General features: G+C 32.7%; 2 protein-coding genes across 2 annotated transcripts; one reads left to right on the top strand and one right to left on the bottom strand.

Moving 5' to 3' along the window:
- The first annotated feature begins 6,570 nt into the window (after window positions 1-6,570).
- On the top strand, window positions 6,571-9,223 carry LOC140830603 (ribulose-1,5 bisphosphate carboxylase/oxygenase large subunit N-methyltransferase, chloroplastic-like). The gene is made up of 6 exons (XM_073194005.1): window positions 6,571-7,135; window positions 7,232-7,260; window positions 7,469-7,680; window positions 7,806-7,931; window positions 8,296-8,700; window positions 8,781-9,223. The coding sequence occupies exons 1-6, from the start codon at window positions 6,636-6,638 to the stop codon at window positions 8,994-8,996; spliced, it is 1,488 nt and encodes a 495-aa protein (XP_073050106.1). The 5' UTR covers window positions 6,571-6,635; the 3' UTR covers window positions 8,997-9,223.
- A 79-nt stretch (window positions 9,224-9,302) lies between these two features.
- LOC140830602 (rhamnogalacturonan I rhamnosyltransferase 1-like) lies at window positions 9,303-15,848 on the bottom strand. The gene is made up of 8 exons (XM_073194004.1): window positions 15,003-15,848; window positions 14,085-14,152; window positions 13,920-14,008; window positions 13,678-13,840; window positions 12,277-12,566; window positions 10,667-10,871; window positions 10,143-10,300; window positions 9,303-10,044 (listed from the first exon to the last, which is right to left on the bottom strand). Exons 1-8 carry the CDS (start codon window positions 15,256-15,258, stop codon window positions 9,774-9,776), a joined length of 1,500 nt encoding a protein of 499 aa, XP_073050105.1. The 5' UTR covers window positions 15,259-15,848; the 3' UTR covers window positions 9,303-9,773.
- Between the last annotated feature and the right edge of the window lie 4,185 nt (window positions 15,849-20,033).

Genomic DNA, 20,033 nt, shown 5'->3' with positions numbered 1-20,033 from the left:
TCAACCAACACTTTATATGGGCGTTGTCTTCGAGTGTCTTCAACACTTCACGGTAACACTACAATACATCTTGGCTTGAGCTCTTTATTAATTCTCCGATGTAATTCCTTGCTCTTCCTGCAACGATTCGTTGCTCTCCTTCAACTCAAAAACCACATCTACGCAGCATCAATGATATCTTATTTATAGACTTCATTTTCCCTAGAGTTTATTCGTTGTATAGAGTCCAACACAAATATGAAAACAAGAATTTCATTAAGAAATAAACTCTTTTGAACAATAGTATAATATCTAGGGATATCAAAAGAATCTCCATCAACAAACTATGTTAAACAAAAGAATGGAAGAGTGACATGTGGATGTGGTGTAAAAGGAAGGATAATTAGAAAATGAACACTGAATATAGAAGGAATCCCCAAGCTTCACAATATGATTCATGTCAAGTGACTTAATTTAAACATAATAAGTATGTTAAGTTTGATAAAAAAAAATATTGTCAAGTTTTTGATAAGCACTTTTGTGATGTCAGGTACAAAATATGCAGATAATTGCTATTAACTATGAGAAGAACTTATTTTCGAACATACAAAAGTAGTGAACTTGATCTATGATATAAAAAAATTGAGTCATGCAAACTTCAAGATATTGAAGAACCTTAGTAATTATGATGTTGTACGACGCACACTCAATTTATTCTCAGGGGTACTATATGTTTGCGTAGCTTGCCAAAAGCGTAAGCAAACTCAGGTGTTGCACCTCATGTTGCAGCACTTCAGCATAACACGCTGTCTTGAGCTACTACATATGGATCTTATAAGTCCAATGGAAGAGTAAAGCTATGGAGGTAAAAGTATTCTTTTGTTTGTGTCGATGATTTTTCACAGTTCACATGGGTAAGCTTTCTTATGAAAAATCAGACCTTTTCATTGCTTTTAAAAGTTTACTTGCAAATTTAAATAGCCTGCATAACTTAGAGCTAAGAAAAATCAGATCTGACCATGATAAAGGAGTTTGAGAACTTACTGTTTTCACTGTTGTGTGATAAGAAATGTATAAATCACGAGTTATCTACCCCAAAGACTCTCGAACATCATGATATTGCCGAACGAAAAAAACGTACCTTGAAAGAATGGCTAGAGTGATGCTGAATTCAAAGAATATTTCAAAACTTTTTTGGACTGAGACCCTAAACACATCATGTCATTTTTCAAATCGTGTATTTTTATAAATGGTTCTACTATGACATTGTATGAGATAATCATGAGAAAGAGACCGAATCTTATATTTTCATATTTTTGGATGAACTTGCTTTGTTTTAAATTATAGAGATCAACTAGGCAAGTTTGACTCTAAAAGTGATAAGTGGTTGTTTCTTGGATACTCTACAAATATTAATATCTAATTAATGTTTAATTTAAAAACAAGCATGATTATGGAATCCATTAATGTTGTATTTGATAATTTTATTGATTTCAAAGGAAAAACAATTGAAGATGATAAAGAAGATTTGATAGAAGTGCCCATGCCACTGAATAGTACGGATATTGTAACACCCAGCACAACATGGCCGCTGAGATCCAAAGAATATGAGGAGGATCAACAAAGTGATGATGGTATGAAAGATTATGGAAAAATATTCTCGACAAAATATAGAAGAATCGTATCTCGTCACATATCATTGAAGATGTACATGAGACATGCAAACTCGAAGGAAGGAAAACATTGACTACCAAAAAATGATCGAACTAATATCCATAAGTTCTGTATCCTCTCAACATGTTAATGTGATTGGAACAAAATGGATTTATAAGAACAAAACTAATGAATTAGAGAATGTTGTTAGAAATAAAGTTTGGTTGATTGCTCAAGTGTATACACAGGTTGATGGAGGTGGATTTGGATTAAACCTTTGCTAGTGTAGCTCGCATTGAGTTTATCCGACTATTGCACGCCATTGCATTTCACATGTGGATTAAAATTTAACAAATGAATGTAAAAATTGCTTTTTTGAATGAAATTTTGGATGAAGAATCTTATGTGAGTCAACTAAAAGGATTTGAGGATTCACATAACTTGGACCATGTTTACAAGCTGAAAAAGTCATTAAATGGACTGAAATAGGCTCCACGTGCTTGATATGGTAGGTTGACTGATTATCTACTTGAGATTGACTTCAAACAAGGTGAGGTCAATAAAACTCTTTTCGTTCAAATATTGAAGCATGATATACTCATATGTCAAGTTTATGTTGATGATAATTTTTTGTGCTTCTTCAAAAAATCATGTGAATAATTTTGTTGAATGTATGTCTTCGAAATTTGAAAATAACATGGTAGGCGGGTTATGTTTCTTCCTTGACCTTCAAATAAAGCAATTGTAAGATGAAATCTTTTTGTCTCAAAACAAATATTCAAAGAATTTAGTGAAGAAATTTTGACATGATAACAATAAACACATGAAAACTCCGATGTAGTCTAGTGAGAAACTATGCAAAGACAATGTTATTGAAGGTGTTGACAACACTTTTTACTGCAGCATTATTAGCAGTCTCCTATATTTGACTGCAAGCCATCCAGATATCATGTTTAATGTATGTTTGTGTGTGATGTACCAATCAAATCCCAAAATCACACTTAAAAGTTGTGAAACATATATTATGATACAAATCAGACACTTCGGATCTGAGATTGTGGTACACTAGAGAAACCAATTGAGTAATATTTAGTGATGCCGATTGAGCTGGGGATTTAGATGACAGAAAGAGCATTACGGGAGGTTATTTATACCTTAGAAATAACTTAGTTTCATGGTATAATTGGAAGAAAAATTGTGTGTCACTCTCGACTGTTGAATCTAAATATGTGGTAGTTGAAAGATGTTGCTCTCAACTTCCATGGATGAATCAAATAGTAGAAGACTATTGCTTAAGAGCGATACTCTCATAGCATAATGTGATAACGTAAGTGCAACTAACATCTCAAAAAATCCAGTACAATGCTCTCTAACAAAATACGTTAACATTAGACATCATTTTATTCGAGATTCAGTACAGAAATGTTTGATCCGCATGGCATTTGTTGGGACTAATAACCAACTGGCGAACATATTCACAAAAGCATTAGATTTTGAGATATTTTTCAATCTTAGGAAATTTCCATGCATATGCACATTCTGATCACTCACGGATATTGTCTTAGATATTACAACATCTAGGACAACACACGTACAACACATTGCTCTTCTAGTGTTAGAGCTATCACTTCTGAAAAAAATTTATTGAGAATGCTGTCAGGAAATATTATCAACTTCGGTGAAAACACCTCACAAGTAAATACATTACATGCACTTTATCATATTTTTATTATGTTCCATTCTTTTGTAAGGATAATTAGGTCATACATACACATAAGTTTGTGAATCTTTTTGCTCAAACCGATATCAGTTTTTCAACATAAAACATATGGTGAAAAACCTTATTTTCTAAAATCAAATATTTATGATATCGGATGGTTTAGATGAGTTAAGCCAACATGGAGTTTAAATATGGAAGTTATTTTGGAAATCAATTAGGCTATTTATTTATTTAGTTGTGCCGATAATTTTCCTAAAATAAAAAAATATATATATTCATTAACCTTTATCACCTTTGTTATAATAAAAATATATATACAGTTTTGATATCTTGCATACCTACTATGCATACCTTTATTTTCACAAAAGTGTGCATGGTATATGAGCAGGATATCAAAACTGTATATTTCATAAATATATGTATATATATATATAACATACATATAAATATATCACTTCAATTGTGAATTTTCTTATATGTCTTTGTTCATTCAAGTTGGCCAATTCAATTATTAGGTTATCTTAAGGGGTTTTTTTTGTAATTCATTGTCCATCTTAAATGAGTTTGGACATTAATACATATTCCTCTTTATTTCTTAAATTTTATGCCAAAAAATTATTTTTTTTTTAAATTTCCTTGTTCATTAAAGTTAGCAAATTAAAATAATATGTCTTTTTAATGGTTTTTTTGTTATTCATTGTCCATCTTCATATAAATATACCACTTCAATTGTGAATTTCTTTATATGTCCTTGTTCATTTAAGTTGACCAATTAAATTATTAGGTTATCTTAACGGTTTTTTATAATTCATTGTCCATCTTAAATGAGTTTGGACATTAATACATATTTCTTTTTATTTTTTAAATTTTATGTCAAAAAAATTATTTTTTTAAATTTATTTGTTCATTAAAGTTAGCAAATTAAATTAATATGTTTTTTTAAGGGTTTTTTTGTTATTCATTGTTCGTCTTTGATAAATTTGGGCATTAATTCATATTCTTCTTTATTTTCTAAATTTTATGACAAAAAAATATTTATTTACATTTCTTAGTCAATTTCTTAAGGGTTTTTTTAATTCATTGTCCATCTTAAATGAATTTGGACATTAATACACATTTCTCTTTATTTCTTAAATTTTATGCCAAAAAAATTATTTTTTTACATTTCCTTATTCTTTTAATTTAGCAAATTAATATGTCTTTTTAAGGGGTTTTTTGTAATTCATTGTCCATCTTTGATAAATTCGGATATTAATTCACATTCTTCTTTATTTTCTAAATTTTATGACAAAAAATTATTTATTTACATTTCTTAGTCAATTTTTATGATTCGTTGTTCATCTTAGATATATTTAGACATTAATACACATTCTTCTTTTTTTTTCTTCTAAATTTTAAACTTAATTTATGATATAATCTTTAAAAAAATTTAATCAATATAATCCTTATAATAAATATGAATTATATTGATAGTTTATTATCATTTGTTATATATTACAATTTTACACATAATTTTTTTAACTAAGTATTATATATTATTTTATTTATATATGTTATTACTATGTATACTTATTTGAGTTGTATTATGTTAAAATTTTATTTTTCTTAAATTATTAATCACCAATATTAATTTATAAATGATTCATTCTGATATAGAATTAATTATCTATGATATGTATTCTAAAAAACATAGAAATTAAATAAAATCCGCAATGTATTAAAAGTTAGTAAAAACAAAAGTGATATTTACTTTAAAAACAAGTTTACTGATTTTATTTTAACATTATTTTGATAATTTAGTAAATTAAGAGAATTTTATTTGATGTTTGTATACATGTCAAAACGGGCTGACGGGGCGGGCCCGTAACCCGCCGCAACCCGCCATTAGACGGGGCGGGGCGGGCCTCTAAATGGCCAACCCAGCCCAACCCATCTTGGGCCGCGGGTTAGGCGGGCCAACCCGTTTATTATTTTTAAAAAAATACTAAAAAATATTAAAATAAACATAGAAGAAAAATATATTTCAGTCAAATAGTTTAATAAAAAAACTTAAAAACATTGAAATAAGACATTGAAAGCATACAACAATCAATATAATCCATAAAAAAATAAAGTGATTATTCTAATTCACACAAGATTTCATCGTACATATGTACTAAAAATTAATAATATCAATGAAACCTTTAAATGTGAACTCTCTTTTGTAGTATACATTTCTCCAGTTTCTTAAAGATTTGTCTTCACAAGAAAACAAAAATTAACGATCTTAAGGGTTTGTCCACATTTGACACCTAGCTCTTACCATCCACATTTTCTTAAAAAGTGAGAAATATTAGAAGAAACAGAAAGTCGAGGAAACATACGGTTGTAAATTTTAAAAAATATTATGTGTTCAACAATACACATACTTACTTTATTTACTATATTATTTCGATAATTCTGGATTAGTTCGAGTTAAACATTAAAAAAAGGGAGGAGACTGGAGAGTATAACATCTTCAAAAAAAAAAGAAGCATAGAGATTTTACCAGAGTGATTGAAGTTAGGCACATGCGTAAGGAAGAAATAGGAATTTTTATATAAAACTTAAAAATATAAAATTCTACCCTAATTTGACGGGCTTAGGCACATGAGAAAAAATAATGAAGAAATAGGAATTTTTATATAAAATTTAAAATATAAATTATACCCTAATTTGACGGGTCAACCCGTTTGGCCGCAACCCAAACGGGCTCAATCCGTTTGGCTCCGCCTCCAAACGAGCTGTTATTTTATTAACCCAACCCGCTCAATTTTTATGAAGAGGCGGTCCGACCCGGCGGACCTGATCCAATTTGACAAGCCTAGATGTTTGTCTATGTGTACTCTATTTAAGTCAATTTTAGTTCTGATTTTGGTAAAATTCACTATTCTTTTAATTTTATTTTTATTGTTTTTTTTTTTATTTTGAATAATATTTGAATGAAAAATAATTTTGTTGATTTATCATATAAAAGAGCTGTATTATGTCGCGGATTGAAAAATGTTATATAAATAAGTGAATATATATTATTTATAATCATGATATAATTTTATGTATTGTGTTTCGATATATTTAGATTGATAAATACTTATAAACATGATGTTATTTAAACGACTTTAAACATTATCTAATTTTCGTTATTATATTTTTCATCATCTTTACATTATATGAAATACAATAGATCTCCCGACTTATCCACAACCGGAAGCTATCATATACATTGTGTCATCAACCACCAACCTCATCTGCAACTGCCAATACTATGAATACTCTCCTTTTTCTCACCCCGCCAGCATCCTCTTCCATAGTCAAAACTTCAAGGGAAACCCACCTCACTTTCTTGAAAACGAAGCCCATTTTTCAAAAATTCAACCGGAAAAGACCAGTCTTTGTAAACTCGGTTCTCTCCACGGAAACCGACACCAAAATCCCGCCAGCAGTGAAAATTTTCTGGCAATGGTTGAAAGATGAAGGGGTTGTTTCAGCAAAGACTCCGGTTAAGCCAGGCGTTGTGCCTGAAGGGCTGGGACTTGTCGCAACAAGGGATATTTCCAGAAACGAGGTTGTTTTGGAGATTCCCAAGAGGTTTTGGATTAATGAAGATGCTGTGGCGACTTCTGCGATTGGGAGTGTGTGCTCTGGATTGAAGCCTTGGATTGCTGTGGCTTTGTTCTTGCTGAGGGAGAAGTATATAGGGGAGGATTCAAAGTGGAAATTTTATATTGATGTTCTTCCAGAGTACACTAATTCTACTATATATTGGTGGGTGTAGCTCAAATTTGTTTGTTGATTGTTGTTAAGGGAGAAATGTTTGAAATTGTCTTGATGAGTATTCTACTGTGTTTTACTCCAGTGCAGGTCAGAAGAGGAACTTCTCGAAATTCAAGGTTAGCATCTTGTTATACTTGAGCTGGGTGTTTGAGAAATGTAAAAATATTTAAGCTTTACTAATTTAGTCTGGGATTAAATAATTTATCTTGCTTTATTCGACAATTCTTGCAATAAAATTAAGATGGCATCCAGAACGGTACATATTAGTTTCTTACATTTGTATATCACTTAAAGTTTTGGACATCCAACATTGTCATTCTGCAGGAACTCAGCTGTTGAATACTACTTTAGGTGTCAAAGAGTATGTTCAGAATGAATTCCATAAATTGACAAAAGAAGTCATTCTTACAAACAAGCAGCTTTTTCCATTTCCCATGACATTGGATGATTTCTTTTGGGCATTTGGAATGCTCAGATCGAGGGCATTTTCACGTCTTCGTAACCAAAATCTTGTAGTAATCCCCTTTGCGGACCTGGTAAACTCTGTGGTCTTGATGCTCTCCTACACTTTTTATTTTAAGTATCCTCGAGCTATGCTACATTACAATTCATGAATTCATTTTTAAATTTTGATTTTTTTAATGTGATTTAATTGTTTCAGATCAACCACAATGCTAGAGTTACTACAGAAGATCATGCCTCGGAGGTTAGAGGACCTGCAGGCCTTTTCTCCTGGGATTACCTGTTTGCGTTGAGGAGTCCGTTAGCACTCAAGGCTGATGAGCAGGTTAGCTTCATTACTAAGTCTTGAGTCCCGTCTATGTTAGAGTTCAATAATTGCCCAAGCTATCGTGCAATTGCCTATGTGACATGGTGATCGAACTGTACATTTGGACTGCCTTATTATTCAAATGAATTGTGTTTCTCTATTACGATCACTTGTAGTTTTTGATCAGCGGATGCTCGGTCTTTAATTGGTAATAAATCCAAGGCATGTGTTCGATTCCAGTAATTTCATGTTGGTAAAACTGTTGAGAATTTGCTATGATGTCACTTGATATTTAAAATATTTTAACTGAATTGTTATCGTCAGCTGGAGCTTAAACAGCTGGAGGCGCTCACTCCATGCTATCCTGATTTTTACATGACAGGTTTTTATCCAATATGATCTGAATAAGAGTAATGCTGATATGGCTCTGGACTATGGGTTTTGTGACTCAATCTCAAGCCGTGATGCATTTACATTGACGTTGGGAATATCAGAGACTGATGATTTTTATGCTGACAAGTTGGATATAGCTGAGATAAATGATTTAGGGGAAACTGCTTATTTTGACATTAAGTACGGCCAACCTCTTCCAACGGCTATGCTTCCATATCTTCGGCTGGTAGCACTTGGTGGAACGGATGCTTTTCTTCTGGAGTCGATTTTCAGAAACTCCATTTGGGGGTTCCTTGAATTGCCTGTTAGCCGTGCAAATGAAGAGCTAATATGCCAAACTGTTTGCCGAGCATGTGAATCTGCATTATCTGGATATCATACGACCATTGAAGAGGTAACCATTTTATCTGTTTATCCTCTTCGTTTCATCCATTCGACTTCCAGAACACAAATAAATATTCAAGCAAATGACAGGATGAAAAGCTGAAGGAGGGAGGGACCCTTAGTCCAAGGCTTCAAACTGCAGTTGGTGTAAGATTAGGAGAGAAAAGGGTATTACAACAAATATATGATGTCTTCAAGGAAAGGGAGTTGGAATTAGATGCACTGGAATATTACCAAGAAAGGAGACTTAAAGATCTTGGTCTGGTCGGGGAGCAAGGTGATATAATCTTCTGGGAACCGAAGTAAGGGGATAACATCGATTCTCATATGAATCTAGTGATTTCTTCAAAGGGCAAACTTATGTTTACATGTGCAAAAATTGCGAAAAGAATTCTCAGGAACTGCAGAACATATCTAGCATTTCACAGCACACTTCGATAATTTATTGGAGAAAAGGGTACTGTAAACAGTTTATTGAGGTTCACTTCTTGTAAAATGGTTACGGATGAGGGAATTTTTAGATTGTTTTTGCATTGTGTAGTACTCTACCTGCCGAGTGTTAACAGGCTTCAATTGTACATCATGAATGTTAAAAGGCAATGCACGTCTCAATATACTAAACCCGAATAATTGAATAAAAAGCACACTTGATGTTTATTCCATGACACTCTTTCGATAAATGGGTTAGTTCTGCTCATGACTTTCTCATGACAGAAAGTACAAGGAAACCAGTGTGTATAATATAGCTGTGTTATCAAGGGAGAAACACTGCTTCAACAAATAGGAGAAAAGAAAAACAAAAAACACTACGGATGCTAAATCCTTGAGGCAGTAGCACCTTTTTTCTCATTTTTACCTTCTTCCATTGTTATCGGAACTCGAATGAAGCCCACATCTTGACTTTCCTCGGCAAGACCTTTCAACTAAACATATGGCAATTTCCTAAAATGCACGACAAGTGCTGTCCATATCCATACCTAGCTTGGCTTATAAAAGAGGATATAATTTTTTTCACCACTAAAGGCACGTATGCAGGTCGAGTTACTGAATATCTAATAAATTTCAGACATATATTTCACCGGACTATACTGTGGTTGTATTGCCGGGACTCGATGAGTATCCACAATTCATACCTTCACATAAGCATTCTTGAGGATTTGCATAGAAATAATCTTCTTCTTTAGCCTTGTCGGAAATAACCCTTCTACGAATTGGCTGACCTGTTCTATTTTCATGAGCCTGCCGAACAGCAAAGGAAAATTCATCCCACGATAAAGTTCCATTTTGACGTAAATCCAACAATTCGACAAGTTTGGCACGATTCAGTTGGAAGGTCTTTTTGAACCCATGATACCTGCCAAAGATGGGATGAGAAATATCTTTGGAGATGGTTTAAAAGATTAATCTCATTGAGAGTATTATATCCATTATCTCAAAGTTCAAACTGGTTACCTACGATGACCTTCCACGATTCTTGCCATGTTTCCATCATAAGTGGGAACAAAAATATCACTGGCAACAGAAACCATGAAGTCAAGAGCAGCCATTTGAGACGAATGATTCTGGAATTGGCGCAAATCTTCAGGATCAAGCAACATTTCCTTTTTCAACTGTAATATAGAGATGGTAAAATTTCGTCAAAGAAAGAACTTAACGACAGATAAAGAGCACAAACGGCAAACCATGTTCTACTTTTCGTTAAGGTTGTGCTTGGATTTAAGAAGTATTTCATATTAGTTGTCTTGCTTTAATGGACAAAATTCAATTGGAATTTAAATCCACTTCATATTAAGTTGTGCACTTGTGCAAATTCAATAGTAATTGTGGTGGATTTGATGTATTTGAAATCCTTCTCGAAATCAAATCTGTCGCTTTAAATCAAGTGCAACCTAAATGACTCCCCCTAACTATCTCATGTGAGCACTAATTTCGATAGGCACATGGAGAAAAAAGATGTGGAAAATGACGTGACTCACAATCCTCGGAAAGGCAGCTCTTAGTGTTGCAAGTCTCCTTTCACTACCGTAGATTTCACCAGATGCAATATAGATCTGAATCTTTTTATCGAAATCCAATGCTTGCAAAACCAAAGCTGTCTCTTCAGGGGTGAGAGGACATAAGCCATGAGATCTTTTCTCTTCTGATACTATTTCTTTCTCCCTCCACCAAGGAAAGGCGTACCTGAATCAAGAATGATGTGAAGAAATCAAAGGAGGCGGCTAAAACAAATGAGAGGAAGGGAGGTTTGGAGAACCCAAATTGCCAAATTTTAGCAGGAGACAAAGGTATGGGACAAGTTAAAAAATTACATTGCTAAAAGCCCTAAAAATAAGAGAAGTACGCTAAGAAATTCCATTATCATAGTTTATGCATCAAGATTTGTATCATGGTCATCAGCATACCAAAACGAGCATCATATATATCTACATTCTTTGCTCCCACGTGAGTGGCCTAAATTGAACACTAAAAAAAGCAAATTTTTATGTTCTCTTTAAACTTAAAACCTTAAGACTGGAGTTGAGGCAGTCCAGACTTGTATAAATAATAGAACTAGGTATCGAGAGAGAGTCGGGCCTGACCTCTGAAGCAAAAACAACTAGATAAAGCCAAAAACCAATCCAAGTAAAATAAAAAAAACATTGGGAAAGAGAGAGGAAAGGAGATCAAAATTGCAGCTGCCACAACTAGATATGGTTGATCTTGGACTAAATTAAACTTATTCATAACCATAAATAACCACTCCAACGGTACCGAATCCTAAGGGGGTTGTTTAATTTCCTAGGATGGTAAAATCACCCATCTACCGACCATGAAAGTGATTAAATTGACAAGATGATGGAAATCAATGCTATACTTATTTCTGGAGAACTTTAAGCAGGGTGGTCTGGAAACAAAAGCAGATGAATGAATTTATACATTTCATAATCGACAACATGTAAAAAATATTAGAAAGCTCACTGTTGGATGAAAAAATAGCAATCTTGAAGTATTAAAGTATGGAGTACCCTGTATTTTGATGGTATTAACAAAGTCCAAGACTGTAAATCATAAGCTCGCGTGACTTTTTCTCTTTTCAAAATTCTGCCAAACTTACCCATTTGTTAATCTTTCTCTATCAGGTAGTAGAAAAAAAACTCCATCAAAACTCAGTTCGTGAAAAAAGTCAAGCCAGGCCCATAAACAGTTCTGCAATATATTATGGTTTGGGGTATTATAAAGCTCGTCTACATGAGGCCTTGATTACAGGGGCCTCATGGGATTTAAGTTCAAATAGGAAAACACGTATTCAAAAATGCATTAGCTACATAAGACAGTATAATGGCAATATTGCACAAGTGGAGAAAGATCAATTCCAAGTATTGTGACCATTATCAGGATAGTATTATATTCGACTTTTAGAGAAATTTCCGATAGATATATGTATTAGTTTCTTTATCAAAACAAGAAACTCAGGTACATTAATGTGTTCTAAAAAGTGAATTTTTCTATCACCATGAAACAGATGTTATAGAAACAAATCTTTTGTTCTCATAAGCATATTCATGAATAATTACTGGATAATGGTTAAATTCATAGAAGCAGTTACCTCAGTCGTTTGAGATTCTCTGCTTCTTCATTGGTGCAGCCATGAGTGCAACCGGAGAAAGCCAGCATGTCCATTTCATATCTCAAATGCAATGCTAAATAAGGTCCCTTCTGTTGAATAATACGGATCAACTTGTTTCCCAGGGACTCAATCTCAGGCGTAAACTTTAATGCATGAAAATTGACACGACATCGAAGTCTCTGGAGCTCCAGAGGGATCCCATTGTTTGCCAACCGTGAGTCTGTTCGGTTGAATTGAATCACCTTGTGCTTTTCAAAGAGAGGCAGAAGCTGTATGGTGTATATAAAAATGAATAATTCCAACAAATTACTGATTTGTGAAAAGATTACTAATAAACACATGACGAGACAGAAATTACATCTCTTCAAGTAACATTGATATAAGATGTGATGGTCAAGTTTTAAACAGAGCTTAAATTTTCTAATCAGTCATGTGCCCCATTTCGTAAGCCTTAGAAGGAACATGTGATTGAGTTTGTAAAGACAAACAAATGGAATATGAACTGTACGGCAGGCGACAACCACAGAGAAATTATAATAAAGGTATTTGGGGAATTCAGTTGTAATTCACATAGCTCTAAGACGCTATATACATGTGTGTTGTGTTCACGCTTCGCAATCGTATTAGGGCCTTCATAAGTAAAAGGAATTTTCCTGCCAGCAGTGTTTTTCCTCTTTTCATTTCATTTTCAGTGTGTAATCATTTATTTGCTTTTCCTTTCAATTTTTTGTTTGTTGTTCCTAACTCGACATTTCTTCTCTCTGCTAATATGTGATATTTAACAACCAAATGCAGCCCTTCTCTCTTACCTTCACATATGCTTAATTTCTGGTACATGGCACAATCACATCAGATTTAAGGAAAATCGAACACTGAAATTGAACTAAATCCAAAAAACACTTTCTATGGTTGCATAAACAAAAATTTTGAGATTGGAAATAAAGTTGATATGCTGTTAAAGAAGCTCATGGGTCATTAGTTGATCTCATAAAGAGCTTCCATATTGAAGTTTATGATAAACAAACTGAAAAGTGAAATCAGTGTTCCTATTTTCAACTTTTGAATATTCATCAAAATAATTTTCAGCTGATCACTTGCTTCAGAATTGCATTTGCTTGCAACTGATTCTATTTAACAAGAACATCTCCAAAAAAGAAAATCACTTTGTTTCCCTTTGCTATAGCACGCATAGATGAGAAAAAAACCAAAATTAATGTCAAAATAACCATTGCAGAGATGTCAAAAGACATATTTATAACATAGCTCTCTGATATTTTATACCTAACAATGAAAACAACAAATACATTCCAGTTTCGCATGGTTTATTAAAAGATCGGACTGAAACTAAAAACATTTTGTGATAATACAAGTTATATTGACCTGTTGCAGGTAGTATTGCTCACTTGACCAGCTAACTGGAGGCATCACAAGTGGTTGATATCCATATCTCAGGCCAAATCTCTTTGGTAACCTCTTGATAATTCGAACTTCATCTCTTAATGAATCAATAAAATGTCTCACATCAAAAATATCCTCAAAATTGCTGCACAATAAACCACTTAGTTTCTAAATGTGTGAATGAAATAGATATGAAAACAAATACTCCATTTCATGATATCTACCTGGGATCAGCCCAGAATGATGTCTTATCAAGCTCAGGAACAACCAATGTAAGATTTAAAAGCCGGGCGACAATTACCATATCACAAATCTGATAATTCAGGCAGCTAATTAGCTAAAGGAAACATAATAAGTTAAATATGGAGAAAGACAAGCATAAAACTCACTGCGGATCGCATTTGATTCAAGCCACCATTGCAAGAGACTTTTAAAAAACCATTGCTTTTGTAGTTTCCTTCAAGAAATTATATTAAGTTAAACAGCTTGCATCTAACCAAATTTATCTTGATGACATGTTACTATGCCACATAGAAGTTCAAACCATATTTAAAATTTTAAATCCTTCTAAATGCTGATAGGGAGACGTGAAACAAGAATATGTGAAGTGGTTTTCAACATATGAAGTCATACGGCTACTTGAAAACATGAAAACAGTATACAAATAAACTTCATCAGAGAAAAATGAATACACCCACTTTTTGCTGTGAAATTATGGCGAAGTTGAGACTTTTTTGGTATAGGAGAAAAAGTTCATAAGAGGACATTAATTTTTTTTATTTTGTTTCACTAGTCCCCGTCCGAGGTAAAACCCAAGATCCAAAAAAAACTAGAGAAACTATTAATTTGGTGATAGTCCATCAGTTCCTAATTTTCTACAAATACCAAACTAAAACAATTCCTGGTTCGCGGTAGGATCGTAATGAAGAGAAGGCAACATTTTTACTACATTCTAAATATCTAACAATTAGCATAGAAGTATGGCGTCCATATCAATTAAAACACTAAACAATCTCTCTAGTCTCTTCACAATTCTAATAAAGACTAAACAACTAAAATCATTAGATAGCGTGAAAGCGAAAATAGACAGATGAAGAATTCAGATGCTACAAAAACAGGCCACCAACAATAAAGTTCCTTTTCTTCTACATGCAATAATCTCTCAACGCAATTCTACATTGCAGTTCTTGCATACATAGCAAAGCAACCACAAATCAGATTCATTACAAAGAATCAAGTACCAAGCAAACAATGCACCAACTCAGAAACCGCGATCCACCCGATTAGACCTAAAAGAGAATACTCACTGGCAGGAACGAGAGGCGGAGGGGAAGAAGGTAATGATCCCTCAACGCGAATCAACATTTTCGTGAAACCCGGAATTCCGCCCAACAAATGGGGGTGCCACAGCTCCCCAACCGTAACAAGTTGAACCAAACACGTCCATATCAAAATGCTAGAACACACCCTAATAAACCAAACTTGCAATCTCGTCCTCGGCGTAACATGCCCCTGTAGCGGCGGCAATTTTTCAACAAATCTCTCAGATCTAACCCCCTCCATTTAACCTCATTTCCGACGCCAAAAATTCATCACGGATTCAAGTCACTAGTATAACACATTCTTTTCACAAACAGTGGTCTGTAACCACAAGAACATGTGTACCTCCCTGTCTTGTGAAATTTGAAATGTGGGCTGGCCAAAGATTCAAACTTTTTGGCACATCACATCAGCGAGTTTCGAACAAAATCCAATTGCACAAGAAAATTGGAGAAAAAAGATATTTTTATTTTTAAAACGAAAATTTATAGCATAGAAATACGCGGAGAATTTCGCGACAAGATTGAGCAGGTGGGATTCCTATGAAAAACGGATAAATGAACTGATAAATCTAAGTAGATAACGGTGAATTTCACGGGTGTGAAAGAAGTGAAATTAATGAGGAGCGATTTTCAAGAAATCAAAAAAAAAACAATCAAACTTTTTTCTTTTCTCTGTTTTTCATCAAATGATCTATATAGTTGGGGTGCGGAGAATGATAGCTAATTCGTTGTTGTGAGGCAAATGATGACACAGCTCCCTCTTTCTCCCTCTCCCTTCAACTCTCTTACACTGTGTGTGTGAGACAAAAAGCCAGAGATCGGAATGATGGGGGAGAGAGGCGTTAAATTTCAAATTATTTGCTTATTTTTTTTACTTAGCAATTAATTATTTTTGCAAATCAAGAAAATGTGTTGAGCAATAATCTATCTATCTATATTTATTATTTGGCTATTATTATAGTAAGATTAGATAGAAGCAATGTTTAAAAACATTCCACATGTGTGTTATATTATATTATATAAATATAAATATATGTATCTTTTTAACAATTTCAATTACATAAAGAATATTTTCCAAATAATAAACATTGAGTCGTTTTTTTATACTTGAATTTGATATGTTGGAAAACATTCCACATTTCCATATGTCGTTAATTGATTTTTGAATCATTCAATATTTTTTCATCTTTTATTTTATTTTTACTTTTTTCATACTTCTTTCTTCGATTAAAATCAGCAATCTTGTCATCATATCTGACTTTCATATTTCTTTTTCATATCAGATTTGAAGTTGATTAATCTCTTTGATATTTTTCTTTTTTCCACCCAACAATCTCACTCCCAATAATTGCACTCCTTGCAATAAATGGGAATCGAACCCGTGGCCTTGGCTCTAATACCAATTGTAGGATCAAGCGCTTCCCGCTTTACCAAAAATTATAGCTGGTGGTAATAGTGCAACTCAAATATTTTAAATCGCACACCAACTCAAGCATTACGGTTCGATCGCTCTATTAAGCAAGGATAATTATTGCACCCAACAGATTATGTGTGAGGATTTAACCTATTACACAGTGTGTATCGCTCAAATGTAACCTCACACTTGAGTTTCTCTCATTCTAGCTCATTTCTTCATTTAGGTTGCTCATGCTTTGAATTCTCTTCAAAATATTGTATTTAGTCTTCAACCGAGCATGCTTAACTGGTCATTCAGTTTTACTCAACTAAACCGAACTGATGATGTATGCTGAAATCAACCTTTCTCATTTCATTATGTGTGGTATCAGCATCTTGCACTCCAATTCAGATTTGACTTGTGAATATGATTTGTATATCATCTTCTTAGCTTTGTAACGCATGCTGAATCATTTTATTTGGATCGCCGAGCTGATCAGGCTGATCAAAATACCACAATTGCCCATACTCAACTAATTGTTATTTTCGTACAATCAGTTTGATCTTGTAACCATCAATTTGTTTAGGTACATATTTTTGTTTACAAGATTATGATATATTTTAATAAAATTACATCTCAATAAATAAATTATATACAAAACTAAAATATATTTTAACACACTAATAAAGTATAATAAAATAAATATAATTTTATTTATATTTAAATCAAAGTATAAGTGTATTGTCCTATATTCGATGACTTAGGTCACCCATCTTATAATTGTCATAATTCAAGCATGCTCAACTATTTAATTTTCAAGTTGTGGTGTGAGATTAGTTTATTCATATTCTCTTTCACCTAGAACCATGTAAGGAGTCACTCTTTGTTCGTGCAACCTCTAGGCCATGGGGATCACTCCCATCCTTCTTCGACCTCGAGCATCACGTGCCCGTTAGTTTCCGCTTGATTCTTCCCCAAACCAAATTGTAGTATGAGATATCGTCTCTCATACCATTCTACAATGCCTCATATTTGTCCCCGTTGTACCGAAACAAGTCTTTTCAGCGTGATTATGCCCGCATTCATATACTACTTCAGAAAATTTTCAAGGGGTCACTTATCTCAGAATTTTCTTAAGTCAGTCATGTTTAAATTTAAAGTTTTTAAGTGACGAACTTCTGAAAAGAGAATGCATCTTGTTAGTATGAGTAATACTTATTAAATCTTTTATATTTTTCTCAACCATATAGTTTCATACATGCACATCTTTGGAATCTCTCTCATTTCAGTGTAAGATCGGTTCATTTATGTTTTTTTCGCCTAAATTCTATCAGGAATCGCTTTTTGTTTGTGCAACTTCTTAGCACAGGTGATCACTCATCGTTTTTTTCGGCCTCGGGGTGTCACAATAAAAAAATAATTAAGGTTTAGTTTTTCGATGGTCAAAACTTCTATCTTTTAGTTAAATAGAACAAAGAAACAAACATTGATTATCAATCATATTTGTGACTTGAAATTAATCAACTTATAAAAAATTGTTGAATTTTCTAATGCTGTCTCCGATTTCCCCTAAATTTGCAGGATGACAAGGTAACAAATATAAGGGAATCCTTCAATAGTCTCGTTTATTGTATATAATTTTTCATTTGTAGCATTATCTTTGTTGGAATACGGATTACTAACGATCTTGATTTGATGATAACAAAATTTGTTTGTGTTGCTAACATAAATTATTAAGTGTATAATTGATAGATGTCAAATTAGAAGTGAAAGGTTGTTGAAATATAATTACAACACTAATTAGTTTCTGACGATCAGAAGTATTTTTTATTATATCTCATAACTTAGTGATGCAAATTACCAGTCGCCAAAACTATTGATTACAAAACTTAATTTGTCACAAGTCATATTTCACAACAGTTCAGTTGATTCGAATGTTATCTACACGAAATATTAGTCGAAAAATCAAGATGATAAAAACGGAACATCAATCACCTCAGTTTAACCAGGTTTTTGTATTTTAATCATATTTCTCAGCTCATTTATCTAAATGGAATGAAGCTACCAGAATGATCTGCAGATCAATTTTATAAGTCGAAGTTATACAAATCATTTTTATAAGTCAAATTTAGAATCAGATAAAAAGAAACTACTAAACCAAGATGAAATTGCTCGTTTTGCACTTAATGAAGAACAAATTCCATATTGCAGACAATTTTATGTGTCAAACATATCGCTCTCATAAAAAATTAGAATTTAGTAATTCTTGATTCCACTGAAAACTAAGAGAAAGGGCTGCAACTTTCATGTTCATCATTTTGTCCAAAATCAAATCAAAAGTTATAATCAAAAGAAGAGAACAACTCACTTGGAACGACTCATATCAAATCAACATCTCATGTTGATCAAAGTAGCTCAATCAGACAGCTCAACTCATTTCATATCAGGTCAGATCAGCTTCAGAAAATGACAAGAAATACGAATTTGACTGTTGCAATATCAGAATTCATACATAATATTTCCAAACGGTCATATTCTTGTATCTGGCGTCTATATCATTATTGGAGACCATACATATAACAAATTGAAGATTTGGAAGAGAATTCACATCCTACGGGAAGAAATTAACTAGAATAAGAGCAAGTCTAAGTGCGATCATACATTTGATATCTACGTACACTGTAAAAATTCTCAACATATACATTAGAGTTGAGCTTTAAAGTTTAGACGTGTGAGTTTTCACACAAAGATATTAAATATTGTGTTTGCAGTTTTGACATAAATGACATTAAACATTAAGCAGATTATGAGGTTGTAGCCTACAATCGTGAGTGTACTATGACTTTTATTTAGACAATGGATAAATCCTAATTTAAAGTGAGTTTATACCCAAAGTCTAATACTGAATCATTTATAGGTGGAAGGGGTGACACATAGTTGTTAATCTCCGAACATCCATAAAACAAATTCGTGTTTACTCATTCAACTTGCATATATTTTAAATTTCGAAACGTGTAATTAGTTTTTACGAGAGATTATTTTAGTATTTTTCGCTTGATTTGAAAACTAAATTTGGTTTGATTTCTCGGTGTTTAATATTTAAAAAATTGAACTATTGTAGTTCAGTGTTTGTCCATCATCCGATCTTATCGATCTTTATAATTATTTATTATATATGATGATGTCTAATTTGAACAAGCCTATTGAACTTAAGATAAATTAAATAGATCATGTATTTTTTTAATTATTTATTATGTATCGTTTAATGCCATCACAAAACGCATTTTCACAAAAATGCTTTGAATTTGTTTGGTCAAATATATTAGAAAGAATACAAAAAACTACAACTTATTAAATTTGGGTCATATATATTGGTGTATAATCAATAATACTGGTCTTTTTTTCCTATTTCAAGTCAAAACACGTAAAAATAATAATTTAAAAAATATTCAAGTGAGACGATCTCAAGAAAGACTTACTCAAAAGGAAAACGTTTTATTATCATATTTTTAGCTCGATTATATATAAGTTCTAATAATTAATATGGTAAAACAATAATATAATGTAGTATAATATCCGATAAATTTAGATGAATTGTAATATTATAAAAAAAAAATAAT

Source organism: Primulina eburnea, chromosome 4 (assembly GCF_022965805.1).
Source record: "Primulina eburnea isolate SZY01 chromosome 4, ASM2296580v1, whole genome shotgun sequence".
Classification (NCBI taxonomy): domain Eukaryota; kingdom Viridiplantae; phylum Streptophyta; class Magnoliopsida; order Lamiales; family Gesneriaceae; genus Primulina; species Primulina eburnea.
Note: the sequence above shows the minus strand (reverse complement) of the source record. Positions and strands in the feature narration are given on the sequence as shown.